The sequence below is a fragment of the Anoplolepis gracilipes genome, chromosome 6 (genome assembly GCF_047496725.1).
Source record: "Anoplolepis gracilipes chromosome 6, ASM4749672v1, whole genome shotgun sequence".
Lineage (NCBI taxonomy): Eukaryota > Metazoa > Arthropoda > Insecta > Hymenoptera > Formicidae > Anoplolepis > Anoplolepis gracilipes.
Genome location: NC_132975.1, coordinates 8,847,991 through 8,867,310, shown reverse-complemented (window position 1 = coordinate 8,867,310; position 19,320 = coordinate 8,847,991). Strand labels below are relative to the sequence as shown.

Genomic DNA, 19,320 nt, shown 5'->3' with positions numbered 1-19,320 from the left:
GTTTATATAGGATAAAAAATATGATTTTAGTTTAATTCTAAAATAAAATCTACTCAAAATTAGAAAAAAAGAATAAGATTATATATGTATAGTTTAAATTGCAAAAGCCTTTTCATTTTCAGTTGGTTAATTAAAAAATCTTTTTAAATCTTAATATCTTTTTTAAGGAAATTTCAATTTTTTATTAATCAAACAAATTCATGATAAAATAAAGTGCGACGAAAATATCTTGTATTATGATCGACGGGACATCGCGTTTTTTTCTATCCATTGCTTTTCGCCCGTATCGTGTCAATTTAAATTAAGATATTTATTTGAATCACAGCATCGACTAATGGATGTTGTCACCTGCAATGTCTAGATGTCAAATAAATAATTACATAATATCAATCATAATTTCCGGCGAACATCTCAAAAGCAAAGTATGCTTTCACACATCTTGCAAATGTTTACATCTGCATTCATCTGTTTCACTTATCTTTATTTTTTTTTATTGTATTTTAATTATTTTATTTTATTTATCAAGTTCAGTTAATATAAAAATAACTTTTTAAACAGATTGCTTTTTTCATTTATATAAAATAATTGAAAAATATCTTATTCGAAATTTTGGATTATCACACCCTAAAATGTATGTACAATTGTACTGAAAGGAACATATCTCGGGTCACTTCCCACGCAATGCCTCGGTATGTCTAGACAAAGTCGTTTTCGTAATGACCTTAATTATCCAGGCGCTTTTTGCTTAATTGTCCGTTTAATCGGCTTCTTACAACAGATCCAAAATGATGACTCGAAATTACATGACCTTTTTATATCGACGACATTTTATATTGTTATTGAACTTTATGCTCAAATATTATACATCTATCATAGACTTTTAAATTATGTTTCGCAATATTTATTTTTTATCAGCCGATGAATTATTATACACCCTCAAGAGTACTTTTATCGATTAGAAAGAATAATTACAAAAAAATAATTGAATGTTATAAATGATAATTATGAATAAATAAATAATTATACGTTGTGAAAACATGTTCCATATATCAGAGAAATGCTTATACATCGAGATACATGATGGTGGCTGTTAATTTTCAACAAGCTTTATACTATAGCGATCAATTAAACATTTGTGGTGTACAATCACAAATATTTAATTGCGTACAATTTAGCATATATTCCGCGTACATTATAGTGCTTATTTGCTAAATTCGCTTATTTCTCGGATGCTGCAATATCATATTTCCTGGAATATATGAGAGATATGCGAAAATGCATTATCAGCAGTATTGAAAATTAATACAAATTCACCGATCTCAACGTTGAAATTATATCATAATACCGCGCATGTCTCGAAAATTACACATGTTGAAATATTTATTATTGCTCGCACAATCTAAACACAATTAAATTGCGTTTCCCTGATGAAATTTCACGCTAAAATTCCATGAAAATCGAAATAAACAGCGAAATAAATATTTTGATTAAAAACTCATTTTTCCAGCCGTATATTTCTCATTATTTGCGCTGTGCTAAATCGATATTTTAATTATTTTACTTCTAAATCATTGGTATTGTTTACTAAATAATACGATATCGACAATGAAACTTTTGCAGTTACGATATTCCAACACACAAGGTTCGCTTGATATTAATTGCATGCGACTAATTGTTGCATTCTTACCTCCTCCACATTCCTTTGAGCAGGGAGCGTGCCCGACTATTTTCCAGGCAAACTTCCTTTTTCTCTTCTTTCTCGTCGTCTTTGACTTTGGCTGATCACCCGCCATCACCGTAGTTGGTGGATGCTTCATCTCTTCCTTCCGTCCGCCGTCGTGCGGATCGCGATCGCGACGCGTTGGAGATAAATCGCTCCGCCGATCAGATCTGGAAGGTAGAGCGAGCAACGTGCTGTACGAACGAAGACAAATCGCGCGGCTTGATTCGCGAGGAGCTCTCGCATAGATTCCCGTGTCGTGCAAAGAAGCATCGGCGGAATCCGAGCCGAGCAAGCGCCGCATGAAAGATTTTTGCCACAAGATGTATTATAGAGATGTTACGATTAAGAAAATAAAGACAAAAAGCAAAAATTAAATGTTAAAGATGGGAGAAAACACATAAAAAAGAAAAAAGGAGTATAAAATTATTCAAAGTAATTTGGGATTAAAATATGAAAATATATGTAATAAACTGATATACTATAGATATGCAATTTTTAATTCTGACGTTTCATATCAAGAGAGCATCTTTGAGAATCAATATTTTTAATAACTCATAAAATAACTCGTTTTAAAGATTTTAATAAAAGAGTGTATGTACTTACATTCTTGTAACTGGTACCCGCACGGTCACATGAGTATCTGGATTAGGTATCTCGTTGCCCCGATCATTTGATCCTGCGAAAAATAATAAAGCATTATAAATTTATGCACTATAATCAGCGACTTTTAAGTGTATATAATTAATTGGCGAAGAAGCGATTACCTGCGACAAGCAGCGGCGGTGCAATCACCGCTTTACTATCCGGCCCTTCCTTCATGGGTAGCATGTATTTGTACAAGACGCCTGGATTTAATTCCATGGATAAGATCTATAAGATATAATGTGTGAATAATAATATTAATTACATAAAGATTCAATCGTGAATCGTAGATCAAAATGCATTCAAAATTTTGTTACGCACACGTGATTGAAAAAATTGCGATACAAATACAAAATATGCAAGAAATATTTGCAAGAGTTATCTTCAAATAATATAACAATAAAATTAATAACTACACAGTAAATAAAGCGAATAAAATTAGAGAGATAAAAATTGATGAGTAAAAGTGTTCATAAGTTATCTATATAATTAAATGAATAATTAATCTGCTCGTGATACGATTAATGAAAAGACGATAATATGGACAGTACCTCTAAATGCAAAGATTCGTTCAACGGTCCAGTCGCTAAGATACACTCCATACGGTTTCTATCGCCCCTCTGGTATGTTAATGTCGTACCAGCCGTTTTATAAGTACCACTGGGACTGTAAGACCACGGTCCGTTTAGGATGTAACTGCCGTTACTGTCTCTCAACGCTGCGAGTAGATCGATCGTTTGTTAACCAGTATACCACTGTTGTAGTATCGCGAGCAAAAACCGCCGCTTAATATTATTCGTCTTTGCTTTTGCTATACTCTATTAGCGTTTTATTTAAAAAAATATCGACAATAATTGGTAGCAATTATTCATTAATTTCCTAATATAACAATCTTTTTAAATAAGACCTTTGAAAGAAAAAAGAAAATATTATGATAATATCTTTTACAAAGTCATTATATGCATTGTTGTTTTAATTTCTTGAAAAAATGCATTAAACCAAGCAAATGCAATTCTTTATGGATCGGTTTTGTCAATTATATTTATAATTATAAATTATAAATTGTTAATGATTCTGTTAAATAGAAGATTTTTTTTTAACTCAGAGAAATGAGAATTATTTCATATCAATTCATAAGGTTATTTTACTTTGATATAAATCATCGATGCTACCTAAAAAATTGCTGCTGAATCGTAGCTCGGATATGTTAAGTGACATGGCGCCATTTGGAATAGTGGTCACCTGCTGATGACCCTTGGGCAAAATCGGTTCCATGAAGATGCCTTCGAACAATCTGCATCCCTTACCCTGGCCACCACACACGCCGCAAGCATCCATCGTCGCGCCGGAACCTACCACCCCGTCGCATCCTACAGACTAAATGATAAACATATGCAAATTTCCTGTTGCATCTAATTCATTTAGGAAACATATGCGATGTGATCTCTCTTTAATTTTGTCAGCCTCAATTATCGAGCTTTATTCCCGATATATTCCAAGACTGAATTTCACATTTTTCTAGATAGAGATATTAAGTAGATTTATTCTCTAACATATAAAAATATATCTTTTTTGTATGTTTTTTAAAGAAATAATTTTCTAAAAGTGCTCAAAATATCTATCGAGAAAAAATCGATTGTTTCGAATTAAAATAATGGAAAATAAACAGAAAACGCGAGTGTACTTATTACTTTCAGTATATCGGAAGCTCATCAAAATTGAAGAAGCCTAGTTCCTAGAGGATTGTTGGTTGATAAATTCCCGATGTATCGGGCGTACAATGAACTCCAACAATACTGACAGAAAAAAAAAGAAACGAAAGGATGGGGGAGTCGTAGGTAAAAGGCCAAAAGCACGATTGAACGTACGGGTCAATAGCGATCTCGTCGATCGTATCGTATCGTATCGCACCCTGGTCGATCATTAATTTCCGGCATCGTTCCTCTCGCACATCGCTCGCGCTATTCATACCTTGCATTGTCCGGCGACGCAGAGCCACCGTTCGCCGTTGCGTTCCGTCGAAATCCCGCTGCCGCCGCGTCCGCGAAGATTCGGAGCATCGCAGGGCGTGCCATCCATTACTGCCGGTTCAAGCGTTGCGTAAAAACGCTCGCCGACTGCACGGCAATTGAGCGCGCAGGAGTTTGGCGCTGGAGAACAACAGTGATCGCGATTAGACCAGGAGGAAGTTAGGTCACCAGGCCTGGCCGTTAGGTACGCGTCATCGTCGCATCGGTCGGACACCGACGTCACCGGACTCATTGTAATATCACACAAACATGCCTCTTTTATTATTTTAAATCATACTTCTCGAGAGGCAAGAGAATCATTTTACATGTGTGTATACATACATTATAAATCTGAATGTCATTAAATATTAAAACTAGCATAATATATGATCGATCAGCTGACTAATTGAAATTTCTTGTCATATAATAATAAAAACTCAATTAAGTTAGGGTTTTAAAATTAAATCGATATTAGTAAAATTATTTCTTAAAAATTTTATTAATTATTTAAATTGCGTAATTTTATAATGTTAATTAAAAAACATAATATATTAAAACCTACCAATATTTGTTTAACAATAAATAAAAAGAAAAGAACGAATGTTTCTTCTTTATTGATGTAATCGTTATATTATTAATTAAAGAATATATTTCTTAGAAAGAGACAGAATGCAATCTATTCCTGTCTAATTGGAAACTATTACATCGGTTTTCAGACTCACCGTCTACGAATGGTACCCAGACGTAACTGCGGCCCTTGTAGTTCCTCCCGTTGTACTTGGCGCACTGTTCCGCCCGCAGGTCTTCCGAGAAGTTCGGGCATTCCTGCACAAACGCATATTGGATTAATTAAACTTGCGGTAATTAAGGATCGATCGAGAGGCGGGGGAGGAGGGGATAGCGGTATACGTCGAGAAAGAGACGGTCCGGTTTCCAGGAGGGAAAAAAAAAAAAAAAACCCCAGCGCGATCGATCGCGTCGCTTTTTACGGCACGTCGCGCTTTTCCCAAAGCGCCGAGGGTAAATAAAGGTAAAATTATTTGCGGCCTGGCGAAAAAAAAAAAAAAAAAAAAGGAAGAACTCGCATTCCGAGCCGCCGTATACGCCGAGAGGAAGTTCGTATATTCGCGCAAACATGCGAATGCCGGCACGTGTGGTGTGCTACGTGCGCGGCCGCATTGCAATTTCCGGGTAGACTATTAATTGCCAGCGAACGAAACGGTGGTTACTTTGCCCGGGGGTATGTTTGCGAATCGCGAATGCAGCTCGGAAATGTAGTCCCGGGTATCGAGCCCGAAGATAAATATTACTGCACGAGGCGCCGCCGTTTTTTCCCAGGTAATAACGGATAACGAAGCCGTACGGTTCGGTTAACTTTTCAAGCCAACTTACTATATTTAACTTACTCGCTATTTTAATTTCAGGCACAATTCGAAGCCATTTCAATTTAAAGCTTACATTAACAAAAATTATTATTCAACATTTATTTGAAATCCGTGTTAATAAAAAGCATTTTTTTTAACTACCGACAATGTGTAAAGCAGTACGTATCGTGTCAGAAATCAATGCGAGTTTGATCGAAACACGTCGAGAAGTAAACAGATCTTATTGTGCGATTTTTATTACCACCAAGGACTAATCGACACCAGCGAGAGCCGTTCTTCTCTCTTCCTTCCTCTGCACGGCACTGGGCAAAGCCATCCATTACACGGAGATCTTTAGTCTCGCAGATGGTGATTATTCTTATGAGTTTTACAACATACACGCGCGCGCGCATGCTGGATCATGGTATATAAATCGTCGTCGTGCGCATCCTTAATTGGCCTGCGCGATGATTTGTTCGCGACTCGTGACGCACCATCGAGAGAAAAATCCTGAGGAGCGTGCCTTACACACGCATGAGTCTACGTAGATATAGACGCATCTATTGATACATACGACATCATAGAAGTAGTGACACGCATGAACATGTAAATGAATTTTATGGACGAGCAAATTTACATGGTTAATCATCGGTTCAGAGCTCTAATAACCTAAGAAACGAGGCCATCATGTGACACATAAGAAAATAGAGCGAGTGCTTATAAAATTGAAAGGATGTTTATTTCACAAACAGATCTTTTTCTGCGTGTTGTAAATATTTTTTTAATATAATTTAGATTAAAATATCGATAAAATTATATAGTTGCTGATAGATAATCACGACGAGTCTTAATCAATAAAATTCTTACACGAGTAAATTTCATTTCGAAAAAATTCAAAAAATGTATCTTTAAAATAATTCTTATTGTTATAAATGCACGCGCTGTGTATTTTATCAATTTTTTTAAATAAAATTTAAAGTTTTAATAATTTTAAGAATACTTTTAATTTGTTCAAATAAACTCGCATTGAGGACGTTTGCATGCGATGGCTTACCTGCGTATTGCACGTGTGGTAGCGCTTATATGTGCCGATACAAATAGGTCTGGCGGTGCTCGTACTATTCTCCGAGATAATACTTCGCCTCCTCAAAAGTCTCCTGAAATAAATCGCCCGCATTAGCTCGTACATATCGACTCATACAAGCGAGTAGCAACGCGATGTATCTCGATTTTTTAATGCCGAGTGTATGAACATTTTTTAGAGGATGTGCAGGGCATCATGCTAATCTCGAGATCAAAGGAGAGAGATTATGCAATAAAAATGATCAAATCGATTATCTGCGCATCTCATTTAATAATGTTGCTATGCTGAGAAAGAAACGATTACGTTTGTTATTGCATGGAATAATTGCTTGATATATTGTATTTTTTATATTTCACGTAAAAGTGAGCACAATAATTGGAGTATTCAATTTACCATTTTTTTTCTCGCATAAATTATTTTTCTTTTATTTAAAAAATTTATCGTCAATTAAATTCCTTGATTTTTATAATTTTAAATAATTCAGTAATTCTGGAACATCCATAAAATTATCAAAAATTCAAGTTTAAAGCCACGAGATAATTTGCAATTACGAAAAATTGGATATTCCTTATTTACTCGTATGGTGAACTCATCGCGAGATTTATACTGCAAGTCACGTAACGGCTCACAGTAGCGTTACGAAGGTGTAAATGTCAGCGGCGATAACAACACGTTTCTGCCCCTGAGAGAAGCTCGCGAGAGTCGTCGGCCTGCCGGTGTATAATCTTCTTACGCTACTGATCCGTAATTTGCACGCTGCTTTATAGCTAGCCGGAAAGGACATACACGGTGTACGGAACTTGTAATGCTAAACTTGTATCTTCTAACTTGAAGCATAATTTAAATTATTTATACATTATTTTTACTTCAATTTTATATTTTTCTTGTTTTCTGAAATTAAATACATATTTTTTTATTTTAACAGATTCATAATCTTGAAATAAGATTTTATCGATGACGAAATTCATCTAAAAAATACCTGGCTTTTCAAGAAAAAAGCACTCTTAAATAAATAAATAACAAATCGGACTCATCAAGTGTATAGTAAACATTTGTACGAATATGACGTTATATGCAATTTTAAGTATAAGCTTCAAATAAGATAAAAAGTTTTATCAAAGCTTTCATGTTTTAATGTAAATAAAAATATATGTAATATTTGTATAACATCTATGAAAATATTATACAAGTTCTGTAGAAAAACTGTCGATTTATTCAAAGATAGAAAAAATCACGTTTTCGAATATTGCAAATAATTTGTCTTAAAAACATAGAAGAAAAAATATATTTAGAAATCACTCTTTAGAACTTTACTTTTATTAGTCTACATTTTTTATATAAATATGGTTAAAAAGATTTTCTTTTTAAATATAATCTATAAAATACTTTTTATTGCTGTTACATAACTGCTGTATGTTACAAAAGAAAAAGAATTAAACAATCACAAGGCAGAAGGTGCGCGATGAATCCGAGGCACCCTGTATGTGTTCTATGAATACAAAGAAACAACCGAAGAAGATCGATGGTGATCGATCAATTGAGGATCATCGTAGGACTAGCGTATTCGCGCACGCGAGTTCAAAGTTCCGCGCGGTAATGCAGCGACTCGCCTGGCGAGTGCTTATGATCTAAATTGCGCGAGACCCTAACGGTATCGTGAGACGTGTGATTATTGTTAGAATCGACCGGGCATTATCGCAAGGTGCTTTGCATTCGAAACGCGATGCCGTACGATTACCAATCCGCCGTGACCTCCCATGAAAGATGCGTGGCCTCCCTCGTCCGGCGAGGACAAAGGTGAAGCAAGGTGTGGAAATCATTAATCGAGCGTGAAGATATTTGAATGACGCGCCATATGGCGTTCGATCTTTATATTTAACAAGCGCTCGTCGCGCTTTTATTTTATTTAAAAATACAAGCAAGTGAAGGAAACCACGTTGCAGCTATAATTTATGTATATAACGTCGTGATTTTTTTTTCTTATTAAATTGTCTGCTTTATAAATTAAAATGATCACTGTGTTCTTTAGCATCTTGTGTTCTATCCATTATTATGTATGTTTTGAAATTTTTAATACGATTTATCATATTAATGCACACAACTTACCGCACAGGAATGCATTCTCGAGATTGAGACTGGACACCAGTACCGCATGATCTAGAACATTCGTTCCACGAGCTCCATGTACCCCAAGTTCCTCTCACCCTGTTGTCACGTCCAATTCCAAATTGCGTTCTTTCTTGTAACATATGATACACCTGAAAAAAAGAATTGACACTCCATTAATTCTTCAGCGAGCGATAACTATAAAAAATTTACGATAAAAATTGAACATTATTTTAAAATTGTAGAAAAAAAAGATAATAGTTTTCGCAAATAAAAATGAATTTTTTTATATATTTTTTACATTAGTATATATAATAACAATGCAAATTTTAATTCAAAACTATCTTATTAATTTATACTTTATATATAGCCTTTCACTATATTTTATATATATAAATTTTGCGATTATATTTCAAAATCTAGTTACGACACTTCTGTAATAAACGACTTGTATATATTCAATCAATCACAATTTTAAATAACAAATATATTTTTATTCAAAGCAATCTTCAGAGATCTTCTAAATTTGAAGTTATCCATCCCCTCTATCACATGTCTACTTCTTTATAAGAAATATCTCCATACGAGCATGTGTGAAGAACGATGATAGATTTGTAGAAAAAAAATACCATAGCAAGTACCCAGGTGGTAATTAAACGATGGAGATAGATGGAAGAAGATAGTATGCGTCTAGTATCCCTGTTAATCACACGCCGGCATCATAGAGCACAAACTGTTTGTTCGGTAATTAATATCGCTACCGCGAACGAGATTCCAATTAGGCCGCGTGCACTTCGGTATCGCGGACTCTTGTCGTGATTAATTAAACGAAGGATCGATTACCGTATTGCACACATGGCGCTGAATTTACGGCGTTTCGATCTATCTCCGCGCACCACGGGCTGTCCGTTGTATTAACTTCTGCCGGAAGTTCGCTAATGTAGCATCGCTCTACGGTATAAGAAAGGTTCGATTCTCACGTGAAGATTTCCCGCGCTTCACGCTTCATATCCGATCCTCCCTCCAATCACGCTCGTCTAATTAATCAAACGAACGAGTCGCATATCTCACGCTCGCACGCGAACTATACGCGTAATATTCCGAGCCCGGAATACAAATTGTCGATTTCTCCAAACCTTCGCGCAAGACGAATAACAACCGTTAAATCTTAAACGGCTTCTTAAATGCGACTTTTGTTCCACCCACACGTTCGTCAACCGTTGCTAGATCACTTCTATTTTTAACGGGTTTCGATAATGATTCAGATTTCGTAGGAGAATAAATACATCACGCGCGATTAAATTTTTCGTAAACATCGTGCGTCTCTGTTAACGGCGAATTTTGGGATTGAAACGAGAGCTTTTAGTCGCTTTTTTGTAAGTCGTTAACCCCGAGAGCAACAGACTAATACTTCCTTAATGCCCCGGCATTAACTCCGGAACGTTAATCACAGCACTTATACAGCACAGCCATGCACAAAGAAGGAAATGTATACTTCACGTTGAATATATACATAAAGAAACAAGTTTATAGTAAAGTAATAGAACTTGATTGAGAATAAATTCATATGCCAAGGCAATACTTTTCGTATTAAACAATAATCAAAATAGATTATACAATTTGATCCATTTTTTAAGATCAGAATCTGTTCTCAATATTTTACTTAGATTCAGTTCAATCAATGAAAATGAGAAAATAATGTGTGCATCTTAAAAGTAACAGAATTCGATTATAGTTATAAATATTTCATAGAAAAAAAAATAAAACAAGTTTCAAGGAAAGTTGGCTAATGCATGAAATATTATATAATAATTATTTCTCTGATATTATGTTAAATTCTTCTTATTGCAGTATCAGTTTGGAAACATGCGTTTGCATATCAAACACTTCGAAGAAGCGACCTTGACGTAAGCTCTCACGATAAGGGTCGCAGGTGTGACTTCAAGTGGCAAGAATGCGCCAAGTTTTCTAGGCCGCACCGTCTATTTTCGTGTCACTCGTAATGCCACAACGTTTTCCAGAATAAACAGACTCTTTAAGTGTAATTATAACATGATACTGAGAGAACAAACGTAGTATTGCGAATCGTATTTGCATTCGTGTCGTGCGCCGCCGGCGTGGCCTTGTAGTCTGCGCTAGTATAATTTAGGGACCTCTTCTCGGTGTCGATTAATTATCCTCTCTCGCAGTAATGTCACCCGGTATAGCGACCACGTAATTGCGTATTAATTCTCGCAAGTAAATTAAATTAATATGCACGCACGCGGTGAAGGTTTTCATTGAGGAAGTAAGCGAGATAATCGATCGTGAAAGCAAATCATGGACTTTATTATTTGTTAGTGTACTTTATCATTAGTTCTCAATGAAAACTAGCTTGTCATAAGACTGTGTGACAAATCGATACAATTAATATCTCTTCCGTAACTTATTATTTATTAATAAAATAGCTGACGCTTTAATTTTGTTTTAAAACCATATTTGGATGTATCGTTAATAATGTTTTTTAAAAAGAGTTTAAATTCAAAATATAATCATATAAGTATAAATTATGTATTCAATTTACAAAGAATTTATAGAAAAATTGTCACAGATAATATTTTTATAATTTACATTCTCACGAAAATCTTTTTCTTTCTACCGCTTAGAGACATTTGCAAACTGCTACAATTCGTAAAATAGAGAACATAATTTTCCTACGGAAACTTACCTCTATAGGATACTTCTCGGGCATGTGGGAAGACGAGACACCGGCCGCGCTCAGCATCATCAGGGCTAGAATCGATCTGCAACAGAGATAGAAGGGGGCATATAAATTGATCCATTGTATAAATACAAAGATCGATGAACGCAATTTACACTTTCGTGAACGATAACATTTCTCGTCGAAAGCGAAGCAATTATTCTTTCATCGCAGCCTGTTTTGTCTGCTTTCATTGAGTTAGAAATTTCAAGAATGCGATCTTAATCTTTATTGAATGACTAACGCGCACATCCACGAATGTGCAATAACGCTGATGAATTAAAGTCAACAATGCCAGCGATAAACTTGTTTAACCCTTTGTGCTCTAATGTATTTTTCAATTAATAGAAACAACTTATGTGATAAATAGAAAAAGAAAAAAATATATATATGTATATAATATAATTAAGTAACTATCTCTAATTAGTTTATTTTTCTGTTAAAAGTCAACAATTATAGAAAAAACAAAATATCAAAATATCTAATTTTAAATATCGAATTATATTTATTGTTAGTTTAAGAAATGTAATTTCCATAACATACTGTTATACTACTCAAAATACATATCACGTGGCTAAAAAACGTATTTAACAAGCCTTGGATATATATTGCTTCCGTTGGCATAATCATCAGTATGTTGACTACATACATAGAGGTAGATCTTTGCGATCGATATAATCGATTCGCGTCGTCTTATCTCGGCTCGATCAAACAACACCACACGTACGTCCCAATTTTTCCCACCGTAGTTACTCTTTCTTCCCTCTCTATCTTTCCACGTGCATCCCGGGATCGAGGTCGACATGCAATCTCAGCATCCGTTGCTCCACGGGATAACGATGGCGCGCCACGATCTTTGCTTTTACTGCTTAGGTGGCTACGTAAACTACAGACTAATGTTGGCTCAATTCGTCACGCTAATTGCACCAAGGTAAGCGTGATAATACGACTTTAAAAAATTGAGGTATTTCAGGTATTTTTAAATAAAAGCGAAATTGACTATAATTAAATTTAAATAATAAAGAGAATAGTATAATTATTAAAATTAACAAATAATAATTTTTACAGAACAAATTCTATAATCATTGTAACAATTTTATTGTAAGATTTTTATATTTGAAATTTATATTAAAACATTAGATTTAAAAAAAAAAAAATTAACTCTTGGTAAAAAACTTGTAAAATTTTCACATCCACATTTATTCCATTTTTACACAATTAATAAGTTCTGATATTTTCCCTCAGAGAGAAAAATTTCGTAGTTAAAATAATATATCTTCAAATATTCACAAATATATTTTTAAAAAATCAAAAATCTAGAGAACGAAGACATTTATTGAAATAAATAGAATACTTTTTTATTATCTAAATTTTAATTTTCTTTTTATTTTCTTGGTTTTCAAAATGTTTTCTCAGTATCCTGCTTTCTCTTAGATTAAGAAAAAGGAGGAGTAAAGTCAGAAGTGCGAGCATGAGTGATGTTCCCTACGTAGAAAATGCATATATAGGTACAGAAAGTATGCTGATGCGCCTTCGTGCACGCAAGAAGCGCAACTGTCTTGTCGCTTCTCCACACTAATTATTCATGAGCGTTAGCTTAAATACCGTCTGCGAGTTGGGAAACGTATACGAACAAATAGAAACCGCATATGGCGATGATAGGTCGCTGATGCGCTCTGATGCATGTAGACGGCAGCCGCTGTATCATTTCTCCGCGGAAATTACTCAAAAACGTGCAAGCTTCAAAGATACTGATGCAAAAGAAAATAAAGCAATGTAAAATGCAGATGGCGATAAATTTTGACGAGACACGCATATCATTTATGCACTTATCATTTGCAATCGAAAGAATAAGAGTCAAATTTTACGTTTTAAATTAGATAAATAAATATTCAATACTAAAATAATAATATACAATTAATTGCAGACATATATATAACTATTCAATAATTATATAAAAAATAATATAAATTCAATAATTATATAAAAAATAAATATTGTATTTAATATTAAAAAATATCAAGAATAAATTCTTTAATTTCTAGATTTTTTTAACTATAATACAGTACAAATTAATATTAATCTAGAACTTAATGCAAAGTAAAAAAAATGTAATGTATATGTAAAAGAGAAGAAGCAAATGAATGTGTGATAACGTAATCGCTTATTTTAGTTAAAATTCTTTATTTTCGATCAGACTGTAATGCCACGTGATCTTCACAGTAATTTCACACATCAATTATTTCCAATAGAAAAATCAAAGCAAACATTTAATATAAGTTATATCACGTTTTGATAAGAAATAAAATTTGTAAACACATGTTTCTTGTTATTTAAACAGAAAAAGAAATACGAAATTTATTTGTACCATATATTTGATTTATGTCGATCAATGGAATTATTAAAAGCCAACAAGGTACTCGGGCAAACAGGAAGTGCGTACAAGCCAATAGATTACACATACGAGAGGGCGAAGGGGAGAGACCCCGAGTGTCGCTGATCCGAATAAACTGTGCCACTAAGCGCTAATAACGTTTCACTTGTTGCGTTTTCTCGGAAAGCTTAATTAATCATTAGGCCACGCCGCAATCGAAGGGAGGGGCAAAGGGGAGCAGGGTTCGAATGAACCGCGAGAGGAGAAGAGGCGAGATGTGCAGACCGCCCGTCGCTAATACCAGCAGCATTGCGTACGCGAATGCGTGCGTGTATAATCACAGAAAAATGCGCTATCTCGACTTTCCACGCGATGCGCTCGTAAGTAGTGCATCCGAAGGGCGGCATGGATCTCGATTGCATTGCTATGCAGCAAATGTGTGAGACGGCAACGGCCAACAACGCGCGTGGGCTCTTCCTCGGCAACGTCGAGTCTTGCGAGAAAATTCCGCGAGATTGGAAACGAGGAATTTTGATTTTTATCGACGACTCAATCGAGCGAGAGACTCGCGTCATCGTTCATTCGCCTTTACTTCATAGCGCGACTCGTGCGTCAATATCCTAAAATCGCTGTAACAAGAGCATTTAAACTAGAAAATTGTTGCAATTTGCACATATGCTTATCTGATATAAAAAAACCGAAAAATATCTGGACTTTGATATTCTGATGATGCAATTTTAAAACAACTATTTGCATACGTCAAGAAATTCCAAGTTTACTTTAAGACAAGAAATTTGCAGTAATTTGAAAAGCTTTCAGTTATTTGAGACTTTTTGTAAGTAGATCTTAATTCTCTTTGAGCAAAACGATTCCAATGAATCCTCTTATACCAAGCATAGCATATACAACAAAGTTTTGATCTCCTTAATAAATATCTCATCACTTTATCTCGATAATAGTTAAGTAGCTTATATCAGGGAAAGTCAATATTCGAAGTACATCTTGAAAATATCTTGATAAAATCAATAGTTGTTAAAAGACATTAAAATATAAATAAAAAATACGCATTACATCATCTATTATAAATATAAATTTTCAGGCTTTTGTTGACTTATATCAAATGAAAATTGAATTAAATATAAAAATTGCTAATAAAAGTAAACTAGTTTATATAATTCCATTTTGAAGAGAAATTTATAGAAATATATTTCAATCCAAAGATCACTGATAAATGATATTTATATCCATTTTTTATTTTTACAGAAAACAAAACAACAATATTATCTAATTCCTTTCAATTTAATTGACATTAAATCCTGAACCTATCAATTTGCTTCCGCATATCGCTCGGCACCGCTTAAAGTACTTCAATAGAGATTCCGCGCTTATCAGCGACAATACGATCGCGAATCGCCCTTCGTGGTTGCAAGTCGTAATGCAAATACGTTCTTGCCAAAGTATCGACGATCGATCTTCGCCATAAAAGCCTACGAAGCTACGGACAGCTATGAACCGTATATCCGCGACCCGTTACGACTTCCCGTATCACGCGGTCCGTCCGTCGCGGCGTATCTCGCACTTACAACAAACAATGCCAGTCTTGTACTCAATAGCGTAGGAATGCGAAAAATCGATCAATAAGAAACAGCAGCATGCCTCAGCCAGCTTTATAGACTCCGGCTAGAATCTTTCTATTGAAGGCGAGAACAGCACATCAATAGCAGCCAGATACGCCACCATAAAGTCAAGGGGGTCTCAATGGATCCCATTAAGAAGAATACCGAGCTCGCTTTTTGTCGTTAGAGCGAAATTACTCCGTATTCGCAGCGACTCGCCACTTCCGCGGATCTGTTTGTAACATCTGTTTGTATAACGCCGTTAAAAATATAATTAAGTAAAATATTAAATGTACAAATGTACATATGTATTATTAAATTAAAGTGTGTAATTAAAAATTTATATTTATACATATTTGTAAACGTAGTTTGTCTATAAAATGTATTTAAATGATATTAAATGATATTCCTCAACTGGGTACGATTTAATCTGATAAAATCAGTGCAAGTCATTCTCTGAGAATCATTATTCGACGCTGTTAGCGCAATGACATCATTAAATTACTGTATTACATGACCAATGAACAAATTCTCTTCTAACGATATGTGCTCAGACGGAACAATTGCAGGTCGCGCGACGAGTTTAACAACGTTGTATATTAATACAAGCTTTTGCCGCGTCTTCGAGTACGGCTGCACATTGTAACTTTTACGGCGGTATTATAAATAAACGGCACTTGCCCTGCAATTACGGCGGATCGTAAAAAATTACGCCGGATTCTCCGCGTCCGCCGAATAAAAGTTATATATACCGTTGCACTCTTAACACTGTGTGTACAATCTTTCAAAGTTAGAGTTATGGCTCGCAATTTGAAATCATTATGGTAAACTCGGATAAGATGGCCATAGTTGTTTAAAATCCAAAAAACATACTTTTATTTTTGTTATTTTTTAATAGTGTTTGGCATATTATCTTCACTGAAGCTTAAATTACGTAATATTATCGAAATTAAAAGGAAAATATTTAATAGAAATTTTATATTATCAAAATAGTACAACATAAGCATTGGCCATCTTATCCAACTTTTAAGGAAAAGATAACCATAGTGACGGAAAGATGGCCATATTTATAAAAAAATAGTGAAAACGAAAATAAAAATTATAGGTCACATAATAATTTACATATCTTTATAATATGTCTAACGTCGATTACGATAGCTTAATTGTAATTTATTCGACGTTATAACAGTTTTTAGTGGAAAAAATTAAAAATATGATATAAGATTCACAACATCGTTATTTCGAAAAATGTATGCATATAAACTACTGTAAATATCGATTATCTTTGATAATGACTAAAAAAGCGCACTATGTAGCAATTATTAAAAAAATTGCAGTAAAATATGGCCATCATACCCTAGTTTACCCTATAAGGCAATGCAACAATATTAAATCAAAATAAAATCGAACGACCATGTTTAAAATGTAATTTCCAGCTGTGCCGTTTTATATCTTTTCAACTGAGATTTCTCTCAAATAATCCCTCGTATTTCTAGTATTTCATTTTTTAATATTTCGGTATATTATATGATACATTAATCTTCTCTTCTAAATTTCTAATTGCCATAAACGTTCTTTTATCAATTTAAAAAATCATTGTTTCTTTCTGTATGTACTAAATTTCAAATATTTATGTTTTTTAAGTCATCAAAGTCTTTGATGCGACAAAATAAGAAGACGTGAAAGCAAAAGGAAGGGATGCATCGTTGGCATCCGACAGCACGGGAGGCCCGCAAATTCGACATCACGGTGGTCCTTTGAGAAGAATTTTCGTCGCCATCGGGGCCCGGATTGGAGCGATGTACACGTAGCGGACACAAAAAGAAATGACCGTGAAATATGATGCACGATACGCGGCACGGCATTGTCTTCGGCACGAGGACCACCGTATCCCTTCTCGAAGAGAAGTCGCCATCGGATAAGGGGCAGAGAAGGGATATGTGTGCGAGTCTCTCGAATGGTCTCTCTAATGATACCGGAGTACTTCGATCGGCTTAAGGAGGATTTCCACTACTGGCCTACGACGACAGCTCGAGCTCCATCCCAATCCTGTGCGCTTTAATCCTCCTTCAGATCCGCCAAAGCTCCCGTTTAAACGGAGCTACTCGTCGTTTAATGTCGCTATATTTTACTGTAATCTAATGAAAAATAAACAGCCACCAGAGAGTAGAAGCAATTAGTAGCGCTCTCTCGAAAAGTTTCTCCGGGGAAATACATTCCGATTCAGATAAAAATAAGCAAGGGCTGTCTAATTTTAGATCTTTCATTGAAATTTCTTATGTGAATTTATAAATTGATCGAAAAGTTTTTTTTTTCTTCGTCAAATATTAATAGAGAAATTCTTGATTACATCGTGTCTAAATGTGATATACAATATGAAAAATATATCATATCAATTTGCTTATGCCATTTGTAACAAATTATAAAAAGAATAAATAAATGCATTTTTAGAAGTTTAACAAAATAATTGCAACGTTGTTAACGTTTGTGACTTTCTAAGGAAATGTAAGAGATTAGAGTGCCTATATATATATATATATATATATATGAGATATTTCTAACGTCACTGACGAAATATCGCCAAACTGTAAATCAAACTTTACGCGTGCATATGTACATGCGTACACACGTTACAGATATCGCACGCAGGTGCGTTCGATGCGAGATACGTGCCTTACCGGTGCAGTTACCAGGAGGCGGTCAGCGCCAATTTCCGATAACCGAAACGGCTCCGTATTGCTGCTGTTGTTATTGTCGTCGCTAGTAATCTTTCTTTACTTCGGTGTTTATCTTCCATTTTCGAAGAGTCGCCGATCGTCGGCCTCGTTATACCGTTCGAGAACCTCGCCCGAAGGTGCCTTCCGCATGCGGACGGCGCCTGTGCGAAATGCTTACGATATGCGATACGATCAAAGCATTGATATATTATGCGCTTTCAGCGTCAAATAATTTTATTTCATTATTCTTTAAGTTTGTTATAAAGTTTTTTATTTTTTATTATATTAAAATTTTTAAATACTTCATTATATTATTATTATATAAATATTTTCTTATTTAATATTAATATATTATGTATACACATATTAACATATTATATTAAATTATTATAGTTTTCCATACAATATCTTGTGTCATTTTCTTTCTAATAGCATACTCTCAGCAAAATAGAAAGAGAAATACTTAGCTAATGAGACAATTAAACTGAAAATAGCTTGCATGAGTTTACGAGGATATGCATTCACTATAAAATAAAAATCCTTTATTATTGTGAATTAATCTAGAAGTATATATTTTTTAATCAGATATGCAAAGAGGGTAATATCAGAAGCAATCGTGGTGGAACGCTACAATAAACTATTCAAAGCTTTTTATCGCACAATAAAGATGCCATTGCCGACTTCACATTTCTTGCGGCGCATCTGTTTAAATTTACGTCGCCACGCTGTAATGTGATATCGCAATCAGAGTAATACAGTCGCTAACTGGTCGTTACTTCGCTCATTATCGAACGTGCACGCCGCGCCGATCGACGCAATTCGTGGCGTCTGTCAAAGGTGTTTAGTGACCCCGTTTTAACGTTTGTTATCTGTGTTAACTGTTTCAAGGCAATCATCGTCTATCTAGAGGAACATTGTTTTTTTCACCCGTATTTTCAGATCAAT

The 19,320-nt window shown here is 34.6% G+C and overlaps 1 protein-coding gene across 5 annotated transcripts in view; it reads right to left on the bottom strand.

Moving 5' to 3' along the window:
- Positions 1 to 19,320, bottom strand: part of LOC140666730 (thrombospondin type-1 domain-containing protein 4) — a 54,018-nt gene that overhangs the window by 4,400 nt on the left and 30,298 nt on the right. For all 5 annotated transcript variants that reach the window (XM_072894234.1, XM_072894238.1, XM_072894237.1 and 2 more), the window contains exons 3-12: positions 11,636 to 11,711; positions 8,929 to 9,080; positions 6,793 to 6,895; positions 5,097 to 5,199; positions 4,337 to 4,515; positions 3,538 to 3,742; positions 2,917 to 3,083; positions 2,488 to 2,593; positions 2,327 to 2,399; positions 1,688 to 1,890 (exon numbers count right to left, since the gene is read on the bottom strand). In XM_072894234.1, coding sequence (XP_072750335.1) covers positions 1,688 to 1,890; positions 2,327 to 2,399; positions 2,488 to 2,593; positions 2,917 to 3,083; positions 3,538 to 3,742; positions 4,337 to 4,515; positions 5,097 to 5,199; positions 6,793 to 6,895; positions 8,929 to 9,080; positions 11,636 to 11,711 — 1,367 coding nt within the window. The remainder of the gene's footprint in view (positions 1 to 1,687; positions 1,891 to 2,326; positions 2,400 to 2,487; positions 2,594 to 2,916; positions 3,084 to 3,537; positions 3,743 to 4,336; positions 4,516 to 5,096; positions 5,200 to 6,792; positions 6,896 to 8,928; positions 9,081 to 11,635; positions 11,712 to 19,320) is intronic.